The sequence below is a fragment of the Erinaceus europaeus genome, chromosome 1, assembly GCF_950295315.1.
Source record: "Erinaceus europaeus chromosome 1, mEriEur2.1, whole genome shotgun sequence".
Lineage (NCBI taxonomy): Eukaryota > Metazoa > Chordata > Mammalia > Eulipotyphla > Erinaceidae > Erinaceus > Erinaceus europaeus.
Genome location: NC_080162.1, coordinates 73,641,531 through 73,666,018, shown reverse-complemented (window position 1 = coordinate 73,666,018; position 24,488 = coordinate 73,641,531). Strand labels below are relative to the sequence as shown.

General features: G+C 46.0%; 2 protein-coding genes and 1 non-coding gene across 10 annotated transcripts in view; 2 read left to right on the top strand and 1 right to left on the bottom strand.

Annotated features, from left to right (window-relative positions):
* Positions 1 to 7,569: 7,569 nt before the first annotated feature.
* Positions 7,570 to 7,695, bottom strand: LOC132542908 (small nucleolar RNA SNORA44). Its single transcript, XR_009553874.1, has one exon. It is a non-coding gene; the product is annotated as a small nucleolar RNA SNORA44 (small nucleolar RNA).
* Positions 7,696 to 11,717: 4,022 nt separating this feature from the next.
* LOC107522507 (large ribosomal subunit protein uL15-like) overlaps positions 11,718 to 24,488 on the top strand; it is a 125,190-nt gene continuing 112,419 nt past the window's right edge. Inside the window, exon 1 of one of the 2 annotated variants that reach the window (XM_060187824.1) lies at positions 11,718 to 11,856. The gene's annotated coding sequence lies outside the window, so the exon portion shown is untranslated. Of the gene's footprint in view, positions 11,857 to 17,769; positions 17,904 to 24,488 lie in introns of those variants that run through there. The other variant, XM_060187827.1, reaches the window with a different exon arrangement.
* On the top strand, positions 11,726 to 22,951 carry FAM110A (family with sequence similarity 110 member A). Of its 7 annotated transcripts, none has more exons than XM_060187777.1 (3): positions 17,769 to 17,903; positions 19,823 to 19,923; positions 21,500 to 22,951. In XM_060187777.1, the coding sequence occupies exon 3, from the start codon at positions 21,594 to 21,596 to the stop codon at positions 22,479 to 22,481; it is 888 nt and encodes a 295-aa protein (XP_060043760.1). In that variant the 5' UTR covers positions 17,769 to 17,903; positions 19,823 to 19,923; positions 21,500 to 21,593; the 3' UTR covers positions 22,482 to 22,951. The 7 variants fall into 7 exon arrangements, with proteins under 7 accessions (XP_016043602.1, XP_060043783.1, XP_060043760.1 ...); XM_060187782.1 differs by lacking the exon at positions 17,769 to 17,903 and adding an exon at positions 19,329 to 19,372; XM_016188116.2 differs by lacking the exons at positions 17,769 to 17,903; positions 19,823 to 19,923 and adding an exon at positions 11,726 to 11,856.

Genomic DNA, 24,488 nt, shown 5'->3' with positions numbered 1-24,488 from the left:
ATCCTGACGAATATCTGGCGGGGCGATGTTGCTAAGAACTGGCAGCCATGGAACCGGGGTGGAACAGATGGTTCCAGAAATGATCCTCATGGAGGAATATAATTTGGAATCGACCAAGTGGACATGGGGGCTACGGAACCATACTGGGGCACAGTATTCTGCAGTGGAATAGCATAATGCCAGAGATGATGATCGTAGTGTGGAAGCGCTCGCACCCCATGAGGAGCTGGCCAGTCTTGCAATGATGTTACTCCTCGCGCCCACCTTTGCTGCAGTTTTTATGAGATGTTTGTGAAATGACAGAATGCGATCGAGAGTAACGCCAAGATAGACTGGCTGGGCTTCATGCCGGATTCTTGTATCGCCAAGCTGCACATTAAGCTCACGCGAGGCCGAGGCATGGTGTAGATGGAAAACAGATGATACCGTTTTTGCAGTGCTAGGGATTAGTCGCCATTTTTTACAGTAATCAGATATCAGAGACATGTCTTTCGTGAGTGTTTCCTCGAGAATGTCGAACTTGGATGCCTGAGTTGCACAGCAGATGTCATCGGCGTCGATGAACTTCCTTGAAGAAGTTTCTGGGAGGTCATTGAAGTAAATATTAAATAGCGTAGGAGCCAGAACAGAGCCCTGGGGGAGGCCACTTGAGACAAGTCTCCATCTGCTAGACTTGTCACCCAGATACACCCGGAATCTTCTGTTTTGGAGAAGAAACGATATAGTGTTGGCCACCCATGGAGGCAGGCATCTTGAGATCTTGACTAGGAGACCACGGTGCCAGACCGTGTCATAGGCTGCTGTGAGATCAACAAAGACAGCACCCGTCTTTAAATTCTTCTGGAATCCATTTTCAATGTAAGTTGAGAGGGCCAGGGCTTGTTCGCAGGTAGATCTTCCTGGGCGGAAACCAGGAAACCAGCCACTGCACCACTTCCTGGACCACTAAAATGATTTCTTATTGTGGTTTTGATTTGCATTTCCCTGATGATTAGTAATGTTAAGTACCTTTTCATGATCCACCTGTTCTGTTATACTTGACCATTTGCATCTTTTCTTTTGTGAAGTGTCTGTTCAAGTCCTCTGCCCATTATTAAATTGGATTGCTTGGATTTTTGCTATTGAATTGTATAAATCGCTTATATATTTTAGATATTAACCTCTATCAGAAATATGACTCGCAAATATTTTTTTCCCCTTTTGTTGCCCTTGTTGTAGCTTCGTTGTGGTTATTATTATTGCCCTTGTTGATGCAATTCGTTGTTGGATAGGATAGAGAGAAATGGAGAGAGGAGGGGAAGACAGATAAGGGGAGAGAAAGATAGACACCTGCAGACCTGCTTCACCGCCTGTGAAGCGACTTCCCTGCAGGTGGGGAGCCAGGGGCTCGAACCGGGATCCTTACGCCGGTCCCTGCGCTTTGCGCCACATGCGCTTAACCCACTGCGCCACTGCCCGACCCCCACTCGCAAATATTTTCTTTGATTCTGTAGACTGCCTTTTAATTTGATTTATTATTTCATTTGCTGTGCAGAAACTTTAGCTTGCTGTAGGTCTAACTGTTGATTTTTGCATTTGCTGTGTAATGCTTTCGGTTTCATATATAAATACTGTCAAGAAGATTGTCAAAGAACTTTCTCCCTTTAATCGTTTTTCCTCTTTAAAAGTTACCTTTTGTGAGTGGTGTGTGAAAAAGATAAACAATTTCAGTTATTTACATATAAGTATCTAGTTTATGTGGTCCTATTTGTTTAAAAGGGAACAAAAAAGACTACTTTTCCCACTGAATGTTCTTGACACTTCATCAAATATTAGCTTACCACATATGTATGGGTTTATTTCTAGGTTCTTGGATCTGTATTATGAACCTACATATCTGTTTAAATGCCAGTCACATGCTGTTTAGGTGGTGAGAATAGGTCTGTAATATTGATTTATGCTTCAAAATACCTGTCTGTGCTAGATGGAGGACAGGTGGGGGAAGAGAGCAGAGTGGCCTGGGCTCTGATGCAACAGGGAGGCAGAGATAGGCCAGGCCAGCCTGTTAGGAGTGTGATGGTGAGCTGGAGGATGGACCTGTGATGAGACTTCTGGTGTCAGTGGGTGTCTGGACCTGAAGGATGGACCTCAGTATAGAGAAAGGAAGGTAGACCTTCTGCAGTGTGAGCAGGCTATTGTTGTACACATCTGATGTGCATGTGAAGTGAAAGGGTCAAGTTAAAAGCTGAAAAGTTCTACTTCAGCCGCTTGGATGGTCTTAGATGTTACATATCACAACCATTCTTTCTCCAGGCTATGACCTTCCTGTTCATAGGAGGACCCCTCCTCCACTACTTCTCTCTGTCTCTTGGTCTTGCCATCTGGGACTGGGTAACTAGGAGGACAAAGGCCTTTCACTCTCAGAACCTCCCCCCATCCCCAAATCCCATCTGTCAGGCTCAGCCTCTGACCTTGGACAGTTCCCTAGGCACAAGCTGCAGAGTGGGGGAGGGGAGAGCCCCTCAACCCTAAGGGTGACCCAGACTCTCCTGTCAGCCTCTGCCATCTGTCCTAGGCAGCCTGGGTGTCCTCCTGCTTCTGCCACCTGCTTATAGATCTGGGCCAGGTCATCTTCCCTTCTGGGCCATAGTTTCCCCATATGTCATCTACAGAGGTGGGGCTGGGTGTCTTTCCCAAAGAATGGCTGTGTTCCACTTTTGTCATTGTTGCCAGATTCATGATCCACCTGTTCTATTATTGAATTAATGTTTTTTTTTTACATGAATGTTCTTTATTGTCTTAGTAATTTTTTTAAAAAAAGATTCTCTTTTATTTTTTGTTTTTAAAATATTTTGAAAAATTATTTATTTGGTTTTAGATAGAGGAAGGGGGGAGAGAGGGATACAGGGAGAGAGAGAGAGAGAGAGAGAAAGAGGCTATAACACTTAAGCTTCCTTCAGTGGGGGCTGGGCTTGAATCTGGGTCTCATACAAGTCAAATCAACACACTATCCACAGGAGCTATTTCTCTAGCTCCCCCCTCATCTGTCTCTTTCTCTCCCTCCCCCTTTTTCTTTTTCTCAAGCTCTCTTTCTTTCCTCCTCTCCTTCTTTCTATTTGTTTCTCCATTTCATGAGAGAGTTAGAGAGCTCCTGCAGTTCCAGAGTCAAATCAGAGACCTCACCCATCTGAGTCCATGCTCCACCCTGAGTCATCTCCCTGGCTGCTTTCTTTCTCTTAAACAGGTTTAATACAAAAAGGGAGGTCTTACTACTTCAGTAAGTGGAAATCCAGCATCCTGTACCATAGTAAAAAAGAAACAAAAACCAAAAAACCCCTCTAAGTGGTTGGATAAGGGGAAGAATGGAAATTAGAAAGGACAAAATCATCTGAGAAAGAAAACAGCAGATTCATGAGAGGGTGGACAGGAGCTGCTCAGGGGCTGTGGTTCCAGAGCCACAGATGCTGTATCTTACAGCAGTGCTAGAGGCACAGTGTGCATATTTGTCAAAAATCATTGAAGTGTACACTTGAAGTTGGTGAACTTCATTGTATTTTAATTTATCTTTATAAAATACATTAAAAAACAAAATCTGGGGGTTGGGCGGTAGCACAATGGGTTAAGAGCACACGGCATGGGAGTCAGCTGGTAGCGCAGTGGGTTAAGCACACATGGAGCAAAGTGCAAGGATCGCAGTAAGGATCCTGGTTCGAGCCCCCGGCTCCCCACCTACAGAGGAGTCGCTTCACAAGCGGTGAAGCAGGTCTGTAGGTGTCTATCTTTCTCTCCCCCTCTCTGTCTTCCCCTCCTTTCTCCATTTTTCTCTGTCCTATCCTACAACAGCGACATCAATAACAACAATAATAACTACAACAATAAAACAACAAGGGCAACAAAAGGGAATAAATAAATAAGTAAATAAATAAATATTAAAAAAAAGAGCACATGGCACAAAGCACAAGGACCAACATAAGGATCCTGGTTCGAGTCCCCAGCTCCCCACCTGCAGGGTGCTTGCTTCATAAGTGGTGAAGCAGGTCTACAGGTGTCTATCTTTCTCTACCTCTCTGTCTTCCCTCCTCTCTTGATTTCTCTCTGTCCTGTCCAACAACAATATCAATGGCAACAGTAACAATAATAACAACAACAAGGGCAACAAAATGGGAAAAATAGCCTCCAGTAGCAGTGGATTTGTAGTGCAGGCACTGAGCTTCAGCAATAACCCTGGAGGCAAAACAAACAAACAAAAAACCTAGTCTAGTTCCTCCTCTCTGTTAAAATTAATGAGTATGCACAACAGCTGACTAGCATCAAGCAAAGCCTTCCTCTTCAAGGGAGTCAGAAATAATGAATGCTAACTGAGGCAGAAATAACTTTTTTTTTTTAATTGGGGGAATAATGTTTTGCAGTCAACAGTAAATACAAGTTTGTACATGCATAACATTTCTCAGTTTTCTACATAACAATACAACCCTCAGTAGGTCCTCTGCCATCATGTTCCAGGTCCTGAACCCTCCCCCTGCGCCACCCCAGAGTCTTTTACTTTGGTGCAACACATCAACTCCAGTCCAAGTTCTGCTTAGTTTTCTTTTCTGATCTTGTTTTTCACCTTCTGCCCATGAGTGAGATCATCCCATATTCATTCTTCTGTTTCTGACTTATTTCACTTAGCATGATTTCTTCAAGCTCCATCCAAGATGGGACTGAAAATGGTGATATTACCGTTTTTAATAGCTGAGCAGTATTCCATTGTGTATATTATATACCACAACTTGCTCAGCCACTCATCTATTGTTAGACACCTGGGTTGCTTCTTGGTTTTGGCTATTACAAATTGTGCTACTATGAACATAGGTATACACAAATCTTTTTGGATGAGTGTGTTTGGTTCCTTAGGATATATCCCCAGGAGAGGGATTGCAGGGTCATAGGGTAGGTCCATTTCTAGCCTTCTGAGAGTTCTCCAGACTGCTCTCCACAACAGTTGGACCAATTGATATTCCCACCAGTAGTGCAGGAGGATTCCTTTGTACCCACACTCTCTCCAGCATTTGTTGTTGATGTATGGCATTCTCACAGGAATGAAGTGGTATCTCATTATTGTCTTTATTTGCATTTCTCTGACAATCAATGACTTGGAGCATTTTTTCTCGGCCTTTTAGAAATAACTTTTGACTCCTCACCTGTAGGGGGAAAGCTTTGCAAGTGGTGAAGCAGTGCTGTAGGTGTCTCTCTGTCTCTCTCCCTCTCTATTTTCCCCTTCCTCTCAAGTTCTGGCTGTCTCTATCCAATAAATAAATAAAGATAATTTAAAGAATTAAAAAAAAACTTTTGACTCTGGAGTTAGTCTAGACTTGCATGACAAGCAACTCTCACAGGTCTCAAGCCAATTAGGGGTCTCTCCTCTAGATCCTATGCCACCTGTCTTCATGCCAGTCTGGCTCAGAAAGGCCCAGCATCACAATTCTCAGCCCATTTCATGCAGGGTGCTCTCTTGAATAGAATGTCACTCCTCAGGGCAGGGACTTTTGTTCACTGCTGTACCTCCACCACCAGCAAAAACTGGTGGTTTTCATGTTGTAGGTGCTCAAAAACATGTATAGAACAAAAAAGTGAATCGTGAGCTACACTGTAGAAGTTTTTTCATATGCCTTAATATATTTTTTTTAAATTGTCACTAGGGTTATCACTGCTGCTTGGTGCCTGCACAATGAATCCACTGCTCCTGGGAGCCACTTTTCCCCTTCCTTCCTTCCTTCCTTCCTTCCTTCCTTCCTTCCTTCCTTCCTTCCTTCCTCTCTTTCTTTCTTTCTTCCTCTCTTTCTTTTTTCATTAATGACTTAATAATGATTGATAAAATTGTAGGATAAGAGGGTTATAATTCCATACTTTTCTTTCTTTTTGAGAGAAGAGAGGAAGATAGACAGGGAGAGAAAAAAGACAGAAACTTTATCTGCAGGCTTGCTTTACCGCTCATGAAGCTTCCCCCCTGCATGTGGGGAGCAGGTGCTCAAGCCCAGGTCTTCACACACCATAACATGTGCATTCAATCAAGTGCATCACTATCTGGTCTCCAGAATCTAACAGTCTTTAGAATGGTATTTTAATAGTTGTATAATATTCTATTCAAGCCTCATCCACCATTTCCTTTGCCTTATGGACAGCGAAGTCAGTTGTTTCTGTTTCCCTTTCCCCTATTAAGAGCAACATTATAGGGAATATTCTTGTTGTTAAATCTTTCTGAAACTTCTTCATTATTTGTATAGGAGCAATTTCTTTTTTATTTATTTATTTTCCTTTTAGTTGCCCTTGTTTTTTTTTTTTTTTTGTTGTAGTTATTATTGTTGTTATTGGTGTCGTCATTGTTAAATTGGACAAAAAGAAATGGATGGAAAGAGGAGGGGTAGACAGAGAGGAGGAGAGAAAGACAGACACCTGCAGACCTGCTTCACTGCCTGTGAAGCGTCTCCCCTGCAGGTGGGGAGCCAGGGGCTTGAACCAGTATCCTTACGTCGATCCTTGTACTTCACGCCACCTGAGCTTAACCTGCTATGCTACCGCCTGACTCCCAAGGAGGGATTTCTTAAAGTACAGTTGCTGGATCAGTACAGAGGTCAAGTCACTGGACACAGCACTTTCTTTGTTTACTTATTTATAGAAATATGACTCTGTTGCTCTCCAGAAAGGCTGTCTTAGTTGGATTTTTCACCTGTTTGGAGGAACAGTTTGAGGCTAAGTTTTCTTCTAACTCCTGTCCTTATTTTGCTTTCTCCTAGAATATAATTCAGTGCTGCTGTGTTTAAAAAAAAAAAAGGATAATTTTCCCTAAAACTTTTGAAAAGTTTTATTATTTTTATGAACATCAGATATAGAAGCCGATCACTCAGACCCATGTGATGTATGGGGCCAAACTTAGGACCACAAAATGTATTTTAAGCCCAAAGCCCTGGCTACACTTCTCTTATTGGTCATTTTATGCTTTTTCTTCCAGCGGCCATCATTAGTTAAAAAAAAAAAGTCAAAGTTTCTTGTCTTTCAGCTTGTTTCTTTCTCTTGATTTTCCCAACAATGCAGATTCAGAGCAGGTAACAGGTCTTACTATAAAGCAAAACTCCAGCAACTGGTCTCTTTAGAATCTTCAGTATCTGACACTGCCAGGAAACCTGCAGAAGAAGTTAAAAAGTTCATCCAAGGGAGCAGGGCGGCAGCGCAGTGGGTTAAGTGCACATGGCGCAAAGCGCAAGGGCTGATGTAAGGATCCTAGTTCAAGCCCCCAGCTCCTCACCCACAGGGGGTTGATTCACAAGCGGTGAAGCAGATCTTCAGGTATCTATCTATCTTTCTCCCCCCCTCTCTGTCTTCCCCATCTCTCTCAATTTCTCTCTCTCTTATCCAACAACAACAGCTGTGACAGCAATGACAACTAGGGCAACCAAATGGGAAAAATGGCCTCCAGGAGCAGTGGATTCCTAGTGCTGGCACCGAGCCCCAGTGATAAATAACCCTGGAGGCAAAAAAAAAAACAAAACAAAACAAAAAGTTCATCCAAGTGAAATTGGTGGGGTGGAAAACTTCCAAGCCCGTGCTCAGAAATACAGGGAAGGCGAGGGACAGCTACAGTTATTATGTTAATCTGTGGTATCAAAGTCTCTCCAGGTCATTCTCCTATGTAGTTGAAGTTTACTACCAGTAGACATGAACCTTGGAAAAAAGCTACAGATCATTTTTTATAAGGTACAAAACCCAAAAGATGTAACAAATATTTATAAAATGTTTTCCTTCTTTCTCTTCCCGGACTTCAGTCAGTAGTTAACACCTATGGGTTCTCCCAGAAAAGTCCAGAAGCAAGTATACAGGCATAGAAAACACCTTTTAAATGAGACAAAATGAAGCAAATTATAGCTGTCAGGTGCATGGAAAATAGGAAGCTCGCATTAGAGACTGATTTCATTTTAGTTTCAAGCTGAGTGGAGAAAACATTGTTCAAATCAGGGTGCAGGAGGAGATGAAGGTCAAGGACTAAAGTAGCCATAGGTTTGTGCACAGGGTAAGCTGTTATTGCTGCTTGTGGGCTGGGTTAGGAGAAGGTCACAGGATGGGTCAGCTCTCTCTCCTGTGAGCACACTAATAACTGTTTGTCCACTTTATTATTCTTCTGGGCACTCCCACAAAGGGGAGGCAAAGAACCAGGTTGCTTGCAATCATTCTTAATTGGCATCAGGTGCTTAACAAATCCTTGCAACTAGGGGGCATCACACCACCAATATGCTGTTAGCTTCTGAAACCTTATAGGATCTCAGTGTGCCCAGCTGAGCTTTCTGAATTCCAGGGGGGACGTTCCTCCTACCTTGTTTGCCTCACTTTCTTGGTCTGGGAATAAGAATGTGGGTGGGGTGTGGCAAGGGAGGAGGAGTGTTGTTTTGTTTTGAAGAAGAGAGGCAAGCTTTGAAGATGCAAGGGTCAGCAAAGCCTTTATCCAGGTATCTCAAATAACTCCCAATCCCTGATTGAAGGTTTAGATTTCAGAGAAGAATCTGACCTCAACACCACTGTTGTCATTCTTTGTCTAAGGACAGGGGAGCCAAGGTGTGGGAAGCACCCTAACAGTGTGTCCACATGATCATATTTAGTAAAATTTACCGAAGTAAGGTGTTTTTTTTTTTTTTTTCAAAGGTATTTTAACCTCAGTTTGTCCAACCCATCTTCCTCTTCCACTCCAACTTCCTGTTAGATGATGTTGGAGTGAATACTGGTATTTTGGGGACCTGGCTAAGAGGAATTTACCATTTAGTTAAGTTTTTGTGGTTTTATTTATGTTGCTTTCAGTTAATTTTATGAATATATGTGATTTTTTTTCTCCCAACAAGTTCTGTGACAAGACTCAACTGGTTCTGTGACACACACACACACACACAAAAGTAGAGTCAGATGTCATATCTCAGTATCTATGAATGGCCATATGACACACGATACTAGCAGTACATGGTAGAAGAGGAGAGGGAGTCGGGCGGTAGCGTGGCTGGTTAAGTGCAGGTGGCACAAAGTGCAAGGACCTTCGAAAGGATCTCCTTCGACACCCTGGCTCCCCACCTGCAGGGGAGTCACTTCACAAGCAGTGAAGCAGGTCTGCTGGTGTCTATCTTTCTCACTTCCTCTCTGTCTTCCCCTCCACTTCTCTCTGTCCTATCCAACAATGACATCAATAACAACAATAATGACTACGACAATAAAATAACAAGGGCAACAAAAGGGAATGAATAAATAAATATTAAAAAAAAGAAGAAGAGGAGAGTTTTGAAATATATACATCAGAGGGCTGGGTGGTGGTGCACCTGACTGAATGTACACATTACCATGTGCAAGGACCTGGATTTGAGTCCCCTCTCCCACCAGTGTGTGGGGGTGGGGGTGGGGTGGGGAAGGACACTTCACAAGTGGTGAAGCATATCTGCAAGTCTCTGTCTTGCTCCCTCTTTATATCCCCCAACCCTCTCAAAAAAAAAAAAAAGGCTGCTGGGTGGAGTGGATTCCTAGTGCTGGCACCAAGCCTCAGCTATAACCCTGGTGGCAAAAAAAAAAAAAAAAAAAAGAGAGGGAGAGAAAGAAAATAAAAATATATACATTAGCTCTGATTTTTAGTGGTGCTGAGGCTTGAGCTTGTGTACTTCTTGTTTTAGGAAGTACTAAACAAGGATCTGTGGCCCCACTACCTCCTCAGTTTTCTTTTTGTCTTTGAAAGGTTACAGGTGTGTCTGTGCCTTTCCTTCTCTGATGCTGCCCATTTGCATTATTTACTGCAGAATGGTTCAGAGGAGTCCTGCTGGCTTGAAACCTCACTGTTCTCATCTATAAAGTAATAATAGAATCTGTAGCCTCAGATAGTAATATGGTTAAATGAGGTCATGTAGTGTAAAGCCTTGAGCACAGTCTAGGAGAAAGCAGTCAGTAAGTAACAGGTTTGATAGTTAACTGGCACTCACAGATGCAGCCAGTCTCCCTATTCTATGACAGTCTCTGTTCTTACTTGTTTATACCCATGCCAGAATGTTTTATCATTGCCAGTTATTGATATTAGTCCTTTCCCCCTATCTGCTCAAAGCATAAGCAGGAAGTGCTTATGATGACCCAAAGAATGAAAGAGATTAATTGGAATAAAAATATATAGAAGGTGGCTTAGGCAGTGGTTCAAAGATAGAAAAATTCATTGTCTCGAGGGCCTGGCAGTAGCGCAGGTGGTTGAGTGCATATGGCTCAAAGCTCGAGGACCAGTGTAAGAATTCAGGTTGGAGCCCCCGGCTCTCCACCTGTAGAGGGGTCGCCTCACAAGCAGTGAAGCAGGTCTGCAGGTGTCTTTCTCTCCCCCCTCTGTCTTCCTGTCCTCTCTTGATTTCTCTCTGTCCTATCCAACAACAATAGCATCATCATCAACAACAACAACTAACAACAATGATAAACAACAAGGACAACAAAAAAGGGGAAAAATGGCCTCCAAGAGCAGTGGATTCTTAGTGCAGGCACTGAGCCCCAGCAATAACCCTGGAGGCAAAAAAAAAAAAAGAAAGAAAAAAGGAAAATTCATCATCTCAAAGCATCCTTGATGCTAGTTTTATTTTAATCCTCTGAAAAAACTTTTTTTTCTTGATCTGTGTGTTGGAAATTTGGAAAATCCAGAAAAGCAAAAGAGAAATTAGCTGATGTTGCTATACATAATTATGTATTTAACACATATATGTTGTAGGTTGTGCTGAGACATAATATTTTCTTAGCCTTTCCCCATACTTTAAATGTCTTTTTTTTTTTTTTTTGCCTCCAGGGTTTTTGCTGGAGCTCTGTGCCTGTACTAAGAATCCACTGTTCCTGGAGGCTATTTTTTCTTTGGTGCCCTTGTTGTTTATCATCATTGTCGTTGTTGTTCTTGCTGTCATTGTTGTTGGATAGGCCAGAGAGAAATGGAGAGAGGAGGGGAAGACAGAGGGGGAGAGAAAGACACCTGCAGACCTGCTTCACTGCCCGTGAAGCGACTCCCCTGCAGGTGGGGAGTCGGGGCTCGAACCGTGATCCCTGAGCCGGTCCTTGCGCTTCGCGCTGTGTGCGCTTAACCCACTCTGCTACCACCCGACCCCCACTTTAAATATCTTTTAACTACATTATTTGAATGACTACAGGTCTTCCTCAGGATGGATTTGTATAGCCAAACCCCCTTTTGCTGTGCGTTGATGTTTTTTCTATTATTTTGTTATTATAAATAACACTGGACTGTATTAATCTTTGTTTATATATTTGGTCATTTCCTTGGTAAATTTCAGGATTTCTGGGAAAGCACATTTTACAGTTAACCCGGTCGTCATTATGCGGCTAAGGGAATAGAAAGAGAAGGGGGCTTGCCAAATCTGGGATAGAAATCAGCCCAAGGACAGTAAGTAGTGACTCTTCCAAATCCACAATAGAAATAGAAGCCGGCAGCTAAATACGCTGCGGGAAGAACCTGAGAACAAGGGAGGGGGCGGGGCCGAGCTCCACTACCCGGAGTGTCAGCTAAAGTCTGAAGCGAAACGGTCGCCTGGCAACCCAGGCGGCGCGACGTTCGAACGGAAGTGAGGAACCAATCAGGATGTCCGGGGCAAACCATTCCGACGACGGGGAGGGGAATCTCGTTGTTGCTGGGGCCTTTGCTCCAGCGGTGGCTTGTGACTTGTCAGGTTTCCCTATTCATTGCGGCTGCAGAGGACAGCTCCTAAAAGATCTCTTCGGGTCGCTCTGCGGAGCCGGGGCCTACTCAGGTTCGTTGGTAACGGCCATCCCGAGCCGGGTTTCGAGCTGTCAGCCCCACTCCTACCAGCATCCGACCAGTGGGGACTACCCCAGCGTGGCCTTCAGGTGTGGGTGCGCGGGGTTCCGGAAGCAGGTGGGGCCTGGGCGCGGGGCTCTGTTGACGGACAGGTGCTGTGAGGTGGATGTGTTCACTCTGTTCAACCTGAGCGAAGGCGGCGTCAGCAGATGAGAATGCAGGGGTTTAGAGCGTTTAATGTCCTAACCTGGAGACATCTGGTAGATAATAATCCGGCTCAGGTCTTTCTGTTGCACCTCGCAAGCTTTAGCCCAGCAGTAGCTCTATACTGACCCGGAGAGGTCCTCATCCCCGTGGAGTCCAATAAGGATTCCCCTCCCTCTAGTCCCACCCCGCGACCACCCCTCCACCACCCTGGGATGCCCTTCTGGGCACCTGTCATTATTCACAACGCTTGGCATTTGTGCTGTCTTTCTGGAGATTGGGGAGAGGGCAAGGAATGTGCGGGACTGACTTTCTGGTGCATAATGCACAATGAGCCAGAAATGCTGTGACCCAGGAATTGCTGGGGGGACTCTAGGGACTCTGCCACAGGTTGGGGGAAAAGGGTAGATGGAATCGATCCCATTTGAAACCTTAACACAGGAGACCTTGGAGTCTTCCTTCTTTTCCTTCCTCTGGACGCTACTTCCCCTTATTATAGTAGGCTTCCTTTTTTAGATAGGCAAACTAAGGTTCTAAGAAGTTAAGTCTCTTGGCTTCAGCCTTAGAATCTTAAGGCACTCAGAATCATAACATTTGAGAGTCTTGAATCTTGTCAAGGGGAGTTACTTATTTCCCTTAACCCTTTTCTTGACGTGGGGAACTCAGAAAGAAAACAAGTCTTTCATTTTTTCAACAAATTCATTGCCTTCAAATGCCCTGTCCTCTCCTTCCCGATTTTGTTTCTCTCAGTAACACTCACCACATCTGATGTTCCATCATTTCATTTACTAGAGAGTTTATTGTTTTCCCTGACTGGAATGTGAGACAAGAAGGAGCTATGGGGGCTGGGCGGTAGCACAGCGGGTTAAGAGCACAAGGACTGGTGGACTGGGTCCCGGTTTGAGCCCCTGGCTCCCCATCTGTGGGGGGGGGGGTCCCTTCACAGGCAGTGAAGCAGGTCTGCAGGTGTCTATCTTTCTCTCCCCCTCTCTGTCTTCCCCTCCTCTTTCGATTTCTCATTGTACTATCCAATAATGATAAACAGCAAGGGCAACAAAAGGGGAAAAATAGCCTCCAGGATAATCCAACACACCCATCCAAAAAGATCTGTGTACACATATGTTCTTGGCAGCACAATTTGTAATAGCCAAAACCTGGAAGCAACCCAGGTGTCCAACAACAGATGAGTGGCTGAGCAAGTTGTGGTATATATACACAACGAAATACTACTCAGCTGTAAAAAATGGTGACTTCACCATTTTCAGCTGATCTTGGATGGACCTTGAAAAATTCATGTTAAGTGAAATAAGTCAGAAACAGAAGTATGAGTATGGGATGATCTCACTCTCAGGCAGAAGTTGAAAAACAAGATCAGAAGAGAAAACACAAGTAGAACCTGAAATGGAATTGGCGTATTGCACCAAAGTAAAAGACTCTGGGGTGGGCGGGTGGGGAGAATACAGATCCAAGAAGGACGACAGAAGAACTAGTGGGGGTTGTATTGTCTTATGGAAAACTGGGAAATGTTATGCATGTTCAAACTATTGTATTTACTGTTGAATGTAAAACATTAATTCCCCAATGAAGAAATAAAAAAAAAAAAGAATTAAAAAAATAAATTATCAGGAAAAAAAAAGCCTCCAGGAGCAGTGGATTCACAGTGCAGGCATCGAGCCCCAGCAACAATCTTGGAGGCAAAAAAAAAAACAACAAAAGGAGCTATGATGAAGCAAGTGAGGTACTCCTCTCCAGTTCAAAATTGAGGAGGTGAAAAAAAAAAAGTAAAATAACAAAATCTAACATTTAGGGTCAGTGAAAATGTTCACTTGGATAGTGTGTTGCTTTGCCATATGCCACCCAGGTTCAAGCTGGGCCCCCACTGCACTGAAGGAAGCTGTGGTCTCTTTCATTCTCTCCCTGCCTCTCTATCAAAAAACAAACAAAACTAATATTTATTGACCATCAATATGGAGTGTAGTCCATCATCTCTGTCACAATTACAAGTCCCTTCCACTCCTCCCCCCACTTCTTTGAATAATGTGAAGTGCAGTGAGGCTGAAGTGTGACTTGTAATTGGGAGAGACTAGATACTTTAGGGGCTGTTGGAATCTTTTCATATGATATACTAATAGCTACACAGCAGATATTTATTAAGTTATGTTAAGTTATAAGTAATATAACAAAAGTATAAAGTGAAAAGTATACAGATAACATGCTGCCATTTGTGTAAAAAAATAAAAAGAGTATATCTCCATTGTTGTTTGTATGTAGCTAAAGGCTACATATAAAGGACATACAGCTATCTGATCACACTTCCTTCAGGGAAGGGAACTGTGACTGGGGGCAGGAGTGGGAGGGAGATGTTATTATTTCATTTCCCTTCTTGCTTTTGACTTTTGTATTATGAGCATGTATCAGATGATTGAAAACCCTATTTATCTATCTATCTATCTATTGATCTATCTATCATTTCCCCTCTCACCCTCAACCCCCCTGTGGTCTATCACAGACTTGCTGTGACTCTGGCAGATTTTTCACTTTTCTGAGCCTAAAGAAGAAAGTACTGATGTGATCCAAAGTGAGCACAGGTCTGTAGAGAGCAATCAAGACAGAAACTTGTGGATCTTCCCAAACCCCCACTTTCCCCATCCTGAGTGCCAGCCCTTCTCTTAGTTTCTGCATGTGGTGTTTCTCTTTCAGTCTCAATTACAAGCCCCTCTCTCTGTTTTGCAGCCTAAGGTGCAAACTGACACCCAGAGGATTGAATTGGTGGAGACAAGCTGTTAATAGGCCAAATGGGGCTTAATCTCTTAGGTGGCTGCACCCACACCCCTCCATCAACTCACTGTCAACTCACTCACCGCCTCCACTGTAAGGTTTGTGCAAGGCTGCCCTGGGCAAAGTTGACTCTAGACAGGCTGGAACACAAGTGTCTGGGGAAACTCCAGAAATAGTGTGGGGTGTGACTGGTCCTATGGATGCACAGCTGGGTGTCTGTGACCTGGACAGCTGGGCTGAAATAGAGCTGAGGCTGTCCTGCTGGCTGGTTCTTTGCTCCCTGCCCCCTGCCTGGAGCCTTCATGATCCTCTTGTGATAGGTGAGAGCCTCCCTGTCTCTGTCCAAGTCTGGACCACGCTTCTGTGGAAGCTAAAGGGAGAAGCAGGTGAAGGGAAAGGGTGGAATAGGTAGGCAGAATGCCATAAGACTGATAAACATCAGAAACCACACCATCTGCCGCTTCAACAACGAATAAAAATCACCCATACCTCTCAATCCCCAACACTTAAAGTGTGTTAAGTACTTGACAGTTATGAACTCACTTAATTCCTGCAATTTTATGATGTAAGCTGGATACTGCTGCAAGAGAAAGCAGCAATTTGTACAGGGCTTCTGAGAGCTGGAATTTGAATATGGACGAGTTTCTATTTTTTGGTAAAATATATATGAAGTAAAGATTACCATTTTAGCCATCTTTAAGATGCCAGCTTAGTGGCATTAGGCACATTCACATTGTTGTGCAGCTGTCACCACTACCCACTTACAGAACACTTCATCTTCCCAGATGGAAGTTCTGTCCCTGTTAAACATTAACTCCCCCATTTTATCCCCTAATAACCTTAGTCCACTTTCTGATTCTGTGAATTTGACTACTTTAGGTACCTCATTTAAGAGAAATAATACAAATTTTTCTTTTATTTCACTTTGCACAATATCTTAAAGTTTCATCCATTCTGCAGCATGTGTCAAAATTTCCTTCCCTTTCAAGATTAAGTATATTCCACTGTATTATGTTCCACTACATTTTAGTTATCTAGTAGACATTTGGGTTGCTTCCACTTTTGGCTATTGCAAATAATGTTGCAATAAATATTGGTCTGTAATTATCAGTTCAGTCCCTACTCTCAGTTCTTTTGGTTTTATACTCAGAAGTAGAATGGATCTCTAAAGTCTGAGTGGAAGGTTTATTTCATACTAAGGTGATGAGAAACTATAGGGGGCTTAAGGTCAAGCAGTGATGAGCTTTGATACCTGTTGGGAAAACATTGCCATTATTGTGCCCACTTATAGCTGTGGAACCTGAGACCCAAGACCATAGCCAAGGAGTCTTTCCTAAGCTGATTTGTTTTTCCCTCTGAAATCTAGAGGGAGGCTGTGCTCTGGTGAGTGGCCAGAGCTGAACATTAAAGACTTTGTCTCCTTCTTGCCACTTTCCCTCAGTCCCACTCCCACTCCAGAATCCCTCTAGGTTCAGATCCTGGCTCAGCAGTTTACTAGCTAGATGATTTCAGGCAAGAACCCCTGAGGTCATGTGCTTCTGTTTTCTCTACTGCAAAATGAGCATAATCACAGTACCTGCCTGACAGGTAGATGTAAGGTTTAAATGGCGTGTCTTACTTGAGGAGCTTACACCAGTATTAAGTACAAAGAAAGTACTCAGAAAGCCTTTGCCTAGTTGATTATGAACATTGCAATTCTTGTTTTGCTTTCACTACTATTAGTATATTATTATTTATTTTTATTTTTTATTTATTTTTAACCAGAGCACTGATTAGCTCTGGCTCATGGAGGTGGTGGGGGGGATTGAACCTGGAACTTTGGAGCCTCAGGGAGGAGAGTCTCTTTGCATAACCATTATGCTGTCTACCCCCACCCACTGTTAGTATTTTACTAACCCCCCACAATGCTACAAATGTTATCTCCCTGGAGGGTCAGGCAGGGATCCAGCAGGCCATTGTGGCGTGTGTGATAGTATTGATGCCTCCCCTATTCCCTTAAAAGCAGGCCACAGGGTTTGAAGAACTTGGAGCTGACTCACTCCCAGTGGTAGGAGAGCTGCTCTGAATCACTTCCTGCCCCCCTCCTTCCACCATGTAGCACCTATCAGGTTCCCAGGTGGAATTGGGCTCCCATCCCCAGGGCTCAGGTGGGCACCTCCTTTTCTGGACCTCAGAATCTCAGTGGAAACTGTCTAATCAAATGTGCCACCTGAACTGACAAGTAGGGCTTGGGCTAGCAGGGGAGACAGTCACCTTTCTTATGCAGATTTCTTCCCGTAAGGCTACAGCCTCATTTAAAAAATGGGAATAAAATTCTTTCACCCTTTGGGGAGTGGGTGGGGCACAAAGATTTGATTAAATGCTGAGCCTGGCATCCAGAAACTCATTATTATGGTGACTATTGTTGATGCTGATACTAGTGTTTATGACTTGCATCGAGCTTCTGTGGGCACTCTCAAGTCCTAAAAACATGTCCTACCCAGGCCTGGAATGGGGGTGCAGGGGGCTCTCCGCATAGACAGAATGGAACCCACCAGAGCGGTCTGGCAGCCTACTCAAGGACATACAGGTAGAAAGGAGTGGCATTAAGGCTTGGTCTAGAGGGAAAGTCCCTAAATTGAACTCCTAAGAGGTTTTAGGCAACTGACTCAGCCTAGCCTCTTTTATCCATTAATCAGAGGTCACACCTCCTGTGGGGTGCTGGGAAATGGAAATGGGTCCATCAATACCAGGAAAGGCACTTTTTTCCGTGCCTGATATAGCAACGTTAATTGGTAGTGCTATAGAGACTGTATACAGCGAAGTGTAACTCAGTTCTTTCGTCTGTGAGATGGGTACACCTGCCTCAGTGGGCCTTGAGGATTGTATGAGCCAGATGTGTGGTTGTGCTGAGCCTGGCTTTGGAGAGGGTGGGCCAGGTTCTGGGAAGAACTTCCTGAGGTAGTTGGGGCGGGTCGGAGTGGGTCCCGGCGCCCAGCCTACTGCCCTCACGCCTGGGCTCGGTTCGGGCAGCTGCCAGGCTTTCGTTTTTTCCTGCTGGGGTGAAGCCTGGGCCGGCGGGTTCGCCAGGCGCCGGAAGTTGCGCAAGCGCGAGCTACCTGAGCCCCAGGTGGACCGGCGGGAGGAGCGCGGGCAGTGGCGCGAGTGCTTCGAGGTAGGTTTGGGCTCTGAACCCGCTGGCGCCCGGCAGGAGTGGAAGGCAGCAGCTGGGGGACACCCCCTTCTCCCCAAGAGAGCGGTGCTCTAACTTCCTTACTTAAGAGCCAGCCAGCCAGCATGGGCTCAGAGGCCGGTGGCGAATGACCATTGAAGCACAGCGCGCCTCAGCGGCCACTGGGACTCCCCGGAACTGCCTGGAAATGGGGAAGGCAGGAGCTAGAGCGCAGCTCACCCACATTCCTCTTTGCAGTCTGCTGAGCTGACCCCGAGGGGAGCAGGGGCGGGGGTGAGGGGGCCAAGCTGCAAGCCAGGGGAATGCTGACATGAAGGGATCAGGCCGATGTTTTTGGGGAAGCATTTTGGGGGCAACGCTTGAAATCCGTTGCCTGGTCGTTGGGCTGTGAGAGGAGGCCCCAGAGAGGGGGACTAAGCCCTCCCACCTGGAGACTGGGACTTAGTTTCGATTCGCTGGAGGCACCGAGCCTCCGTTTGCGCACCTGTGAAACGGGCGTGTTCAGCTCGGCTCACTGATTCGTTTTTTTATCTTGTGTTTCTGTTGTCTACAGTTCAGACTAGGTCAGACCCTTCCGGAGGGGGCTTACCCTAGGGGGTGGGGGGCGGCGAGGTCTGCGGAGCTGACTCGTCAAAGTCACTATAAAATCCAGGAGCCAGGTTCTTTTCTTGGAGCATGGCTTTTTTCTTTTTCTTTTTTTTTCCCCAGGTACTAAGGAAAGTCCTCGACCTGTTTTATCTCTGTATCCTTTCAGAGACCTGGAGGTTCAGGAAGGTCTATTTTTAACTGCGTTTCACAGATAAGGAAATCGAGTTTGTGTGAGGCACAGCTGCTTGCGCAAGGCGCACCGCAGGCGGATGCGCTATCCCTAGGCTAGCGCGCCTGCGGCCCCAGAGCCAAATCCGGAGATTCTGTCTGTGGAGCCCCTGGGGTCAGTGTGCCCGGCTCGAGGTGGACAGGGACTCCAGTCTTGGCTCTCGGGGGCTTCTGCCCAGGCCCTGCCCATTTGACCTCCTTCCTCCCTTTTTATACCGGGATGGTGCCAGAGAAGGAATTGCCAACGGGTTGGACTGGTTTGAGAGGCTGCAACCCGGGGGTGGGGCAAAGTCTAGTTACCTCGTCTGGGCCCTACTAGGCTGCCTTTCCTACCAGTCTTCAGCCTGAGGACTCCAGGCAGTAGGCCTTAGTGGGGCAGCCTTCTTTTCCCACCCGACACTATCCCACCTGCCTTGTGAGCACTGTTTATTATTTATTTATTTATTTATTTTACCTGAGTACTTATCAGCTCTGCCTTGTGGTGGTGCCGGGGATTGAATGTGTGCCCTTTGCTTCCTCAGGCATGAAAGTCTTTTTGCGTAACTATTCTGCTCTCTCCCCAGCCCTCAAGATTCTTTTCTCAACTTGCTTCACTGCAGCGGTCTTTAGACTGATTGCTGGAGTCAAATATGGAGGTGGGGGATGTCAGATATGTCTGCCCTGTACATGTATTGCTTTATTATTATTATTTATTTTTTACCAGGTTACTGCTCACCTCTGGCTTATGGTGAAGTGGGAGATTGAACCTGGCATCTGTGGTGCCTCAGATTTAAGAGTCTTTTTGCATAACCGTTATGCTATCTCCCCCACCCACATGTTTTAGAAGGGTTACTGGATATACTAAAATTAAGAACTAGAATTTTCATGTAGTGCTCATTTAGAACATTACAGAAATGAGTGTGGCTTCTACACAAGGATAATGTGCAAACCCATGAAGTGTTCATATAAATTTTTTTTTCATTAAGTTCTGAATTTTGGTTTCCTAGAACATTCTGCTTTTACTGTCTTTTTACTCTGATGCCTATAGTATGTTGGCTGTATCTCCTCTAGTTTATCTCCATCTAGTTTATACTTGACCTCCACAGGCACTTGAATTCAATGATCATTTACTGAATACCTATTATGCATCAAGAGCAATATCTTGAAATAGATACACTGAATAAAATAGACAGCTCCCATGGAGCTGGTGAGTGAATTAGGTTTCATAGGAATGTCAGTCTTCTTTAGACTGATTATTTATAGGTTGATTACTTCTCTGAGTCTCAGTTTCTCGAGCTGTAAAAATGAAGTGACAATGACCTATGTCACAGAGTCATCAGAGAATCATAGGAGAAGATGGTTTTCAATGTGTAGCACACAGTAGGGATTCATTTTCTGTTTCCAGCTCCCAATCCAGATGCCCCCTCCCGGAATTTTAGGTGTGTAGGTGAAACCATCCAATTTACTTCACTGTCATGGATGGGGATGCTGTAATTTGCACTGTCTAGAGTAGTGACCACTGGCCATGCATGGCTCTTTAGTGCTAGAAATGTGGCTAGTGTGATTCAGGAACTGAACTGTATTTAATTGGAATTTAGAGCTTAGGTTGAGTAATCATATCTAACTACTGGCTATTGCATTAGACAACACAAGTCTAGATGGCCTGAATTTCAGATCCTCTTGGGGACAGCTATACAAAGTTCCCCTCCTCCACTTGACAGATGAGAAGGATCAGGGCTTGGTGTTTATGATTTTTCTGGTTCCTGGCCTGTCTTGGGGGGAGGGTGTAGAAGTTGAATACAAATCCTTTGTGATCACTTTGTGATTCAAACCCTTTCTTGGCATAATGCCAAAGATACTAGGCTCTGATGCTTAAGTGATTGTGTGATCTCATGTGCACCCAGGTGTGGGCTCTCTCTCCTGCCTGTGGGTGCCAATCTCATTGCTGCTTGGCAGAGCTGAGTTTGCTGAGTGCCCTCAAGCAGGGCTATGTGAACTTGGGTGTTTCTAGCTCCTCTTGGAGCAGTATTGTTAACAGTTGGCATTTCCATCAGACAGGCAGCTGTACATCTTTGTGGACCTGACATTGGAGTCCCGTGCTGGAAGCTGATGGTTTCTGGACTATACTGCTGGGGGTGGGGATTTTTCTACACTCCTCCCCCACAATCTCTGCTTCTGTGCCTGGGGCCTGGCATGTCTAGGCGGGTGGGTGGATGGCACAGGGAAGCTTCCTGCCCGGATGGATGAGGGGTGTAGAGGTGGTAAACCAGGCTTACTGTAGAAATGTGGGCTGTAGGATTGGAGCCTTTTCTCTTGGTCATCTAAGAACCCTGCATCTGCTTGGAGGCCATCAGCAGAACCACTGACTTCCTAGAGTAGCTTAATTGAATTGGCCGCCTCTCTGGGCTTCAGCTTCCTCATCCACAAAATGGAGCTGTTAAGAGAACCGTGTGTGGGCCTCCTGGTCCTCAGCACACAGGATGGGAGCCTACTGTGCTACCTTTAAAAAGAGCACCACTTTGCTTCTTTTCTCCTTAGGCTGCCAATGAAACCTATTCTCTCAGCTTTGGCAGGCAGAATCTGGTCCTTGGGAGAAGGAGGGCGGGTAACATGGGAGGAACCACAGGCCCGTCTTTGGCGGCTCCTGCGTGGTGATTGGTTCTCTATGAGTCAGGGGCGTGGTCTTTACCTTTTAATAGGAAGGCGTCTTCAGGCTCTTTGAATCTGCTGAGAGCCTTTGTCTGAGCATGCTCTGCCCATTTCTTTTCTTTCCTGCCCTGCAGCCATTGCCGGTGTCCAGCTGCTAATTTTGTGCCCGAATCTCGGTTTCTTCATTTCTCCGGTCTCAGGTTGAAGCCATCAGGGTATGTAACAGCCATGCCTGTGGACACTCTGAATCCTGGCGCCCGAGACCCTCAGGCCCCACCTTTCCGCTTACGGACCAAAGTCCCTGGCTACCTGCTACGGAGACCAACAGATAGTGGAGCTCGGAAACCCAGTGCAGTCGAGCGCCTGGAGGCTGACAAGGCCAAATATGTCAAGAGCCTGCATGTGGCCAATACCCGCCAGGAACCTGTGCAGCCCTTGCTGTCTAAACAACCACTCTTCAGCCCTGGGACTCGTCGCACTGTGCTCACTCCTAGCCGGCGAGCCCTGCCTGGCCCTGGCCGCCGACCTCAGCTGGACCTGGACATCCTTAGCAGCCTCATCAACTTGTGTGATAGCCCAGTGTCCCCTGTTGAGGTTAGTCGTACCCCAGGACGGGCAGAGGGAGTCTGCCAGACGTCCCTAGCCACCCCTCAACGCCCATCGTCCAGTACTGCTGCAGTTCGACGAGTGGATGTCCGCCCCTTGCCTGCCTCACCTGCCCTGCACTGCCCATCGCCAGACACTGCCATCTCTCCTAGCCCTGCCAGGACCCCAGGCTTGCAACGCTCCAAGTCAGACTTGAGTGAGCGCTTCTCCCGGGCAGCAGCTGATCTGGAACGATTTTTCAACTTCTGTGGGCTGGACCCAGAGGAAGCTCGGGGCCTGGGTGTGGCTCACCTGGCTTTGGCCAGCTCAGACATCGTGTCCCTGGCTGGGCCCAGTGCTGGGCCGGGTAGTTCTGAGGGAGGCTGTTCCCACCGTAGTTCTGCCACTGTTGAGGAGCGGGCCCAGGAGCGTGTCCCCTATGGAGTTTCTGTGGTAGAACGCAATGCCCGTGTGATTAAGTGGCTGTATGGGTTGCGTCAAGCTCGGGAGACCCCAGCAGCCGAGGGCTAGATCAATGGATTTGGCATTGGCCATAGAACAGATCTAAAAGGCCCTTGGCCCCTTGACCTCTCCTGTATCCATGCCCTGGGTTGGAGCAGACCAGTCTGTGGCATAGTTTGAGTTTATGGAGGCTAAGGCTCAGAGATTGGACCAGCATGTATATTTATCAAGGACTGACCCGGGAGAGACTTGCCTCTCGAACTTGGACCATCCCTTGCTCCTCACATGTAGGGGTTTTGACATGAATGAGCCCATGCTTCCTCTTGTGGGTTTGGATTTGACACACACACACACACACACACACACACACACACACACACACACACACCGTTCCACAGAGAATGAAGGGCCAAGGGACTTCATCAGACCTGTCTACCCTGGGTCTGCTTCTTCCTTCCTTGTCTGTGTTTTCTGACTTCCTCTTCTTTAAACAGTGGTCCTGGTTCCCTGGGAACTCACCCTGGGGTGGGGGTGGGGGTGGGGGTGGGGAGGAATGATTTATCCACTTCTGCTCCTTAGCATAGGAGCAGATAAGAGGACTGGTTAGGAATCTGCACTGCTCTGATTTTCCTCTTCTTGGTGAATAAACATGAATGCTTGTTTTTCAAAATCTGGGCCATCAGACTCTTCTGTGTTTACAAGGGGCAGGGTGGGAGAGTCTTGGGGTACGGCCTTCAAATCTCAGTAGCTGTCTACCCAGGTGAAGCATGAGGTTGGTGGCTGGTGGGCCTGACACTTGCCCCACAGGAGTCCCGTTATACCCTCTGGAAGGCTGGTGGGCCTCCCTCAAAAGGGAGGAATTAGGTCCAGCCACAGAGTGAGCTGGGATAAAGCTGGTGCAAAGACTAGGGTCTTTCTCCTGAATGAGAAAGGGAAACTGCAACAGAAGACGGATGGGCACATGATCCTCCCCAACCATGGTGTTCTGTCCTTTCTCACCCTCTGCCCAGTTCTTCACATGTGGGAGACAGCCGACACTCACCATGGAGGTGTTGGCTAAGGATACAGGAAGCTCAGAGATGGCCAACCCTGAACTTGAAGTCATATAGACCATAGGTTGGGGTTTCAAAGTGTGAGATCTTGGAGGAGAAAGAGGGACTTGGTTGACAGTGTAAAAGGAATGAGTGACCTTATCCCCAATTCAGGGTGACCGTGAGCAAGCAAGTCTCTCACTCCCTCTCTCTCTTTTTCTCTTGGTCTCAATGAGAGAGTTGGACAACAAAGTTCTCTTTGGGACAGGAGAAGCGGGGAGGAGACAGCTGGCACTAAACTCTGAGGACTCCGTTTCTTCCAGTCTCCCCTTAGGGTTACTACCTGCTACGGCAGGTACACAAAGGGTGGAAGCCTGGGTGGCCTTTGTCCACGCCCAGGGTGGGAGTGGAAGGAGCTGGGTGGTGCTTCCTTTTCTGCAGGCTGCCTTGGCTGCAGTACTCAGAAACAGGAAGTTCTAATGGGGACCCTCGTGACAGGTTTTAAAGTCGGTTTTATTTTAAGAATAAAGAGATTTCTGTCAGGCTGTTGACAAACATTCAGGTCAGTCCAGCTGTCTGCCTGATAGAGTGGGCTGGGCAGTTTGAGGAAACAAAGAACTGGGGTAGAGGCGAGGAGCATGTTCTGCACATGAGAGTGGACACTGATGAGACTGAGACACAAGGACAATAATGTGCCACAAGTACCCAGCAGGTTTGGCTGTGCAGGTTGGTCAAAAGACTCCTAGTTCTCATGCTAGAGGAATGGTGGAGGTTATCTGGGCAGGCTCTGTAGAGGTGGTGTTACACTGCTCAGATGTTATAGATCAGCTTTTTTTGGTAATCTGGCCAGAATTCTGTTCTGAACAATGTCATTCATGATCACCTGGTAGCACCCCTAGACACTCAAGCTGCGTTAGCTGCATTTTACATGGGAAGACATTGAACTTTTTCAAGCCATAGGGCTAGTGGGTGATGGACTAGGTGATCCTTATTCTTTTTTTTTTTTTTTTAATTATCTTTATTTGTTTATTGGATAGAAATAGCC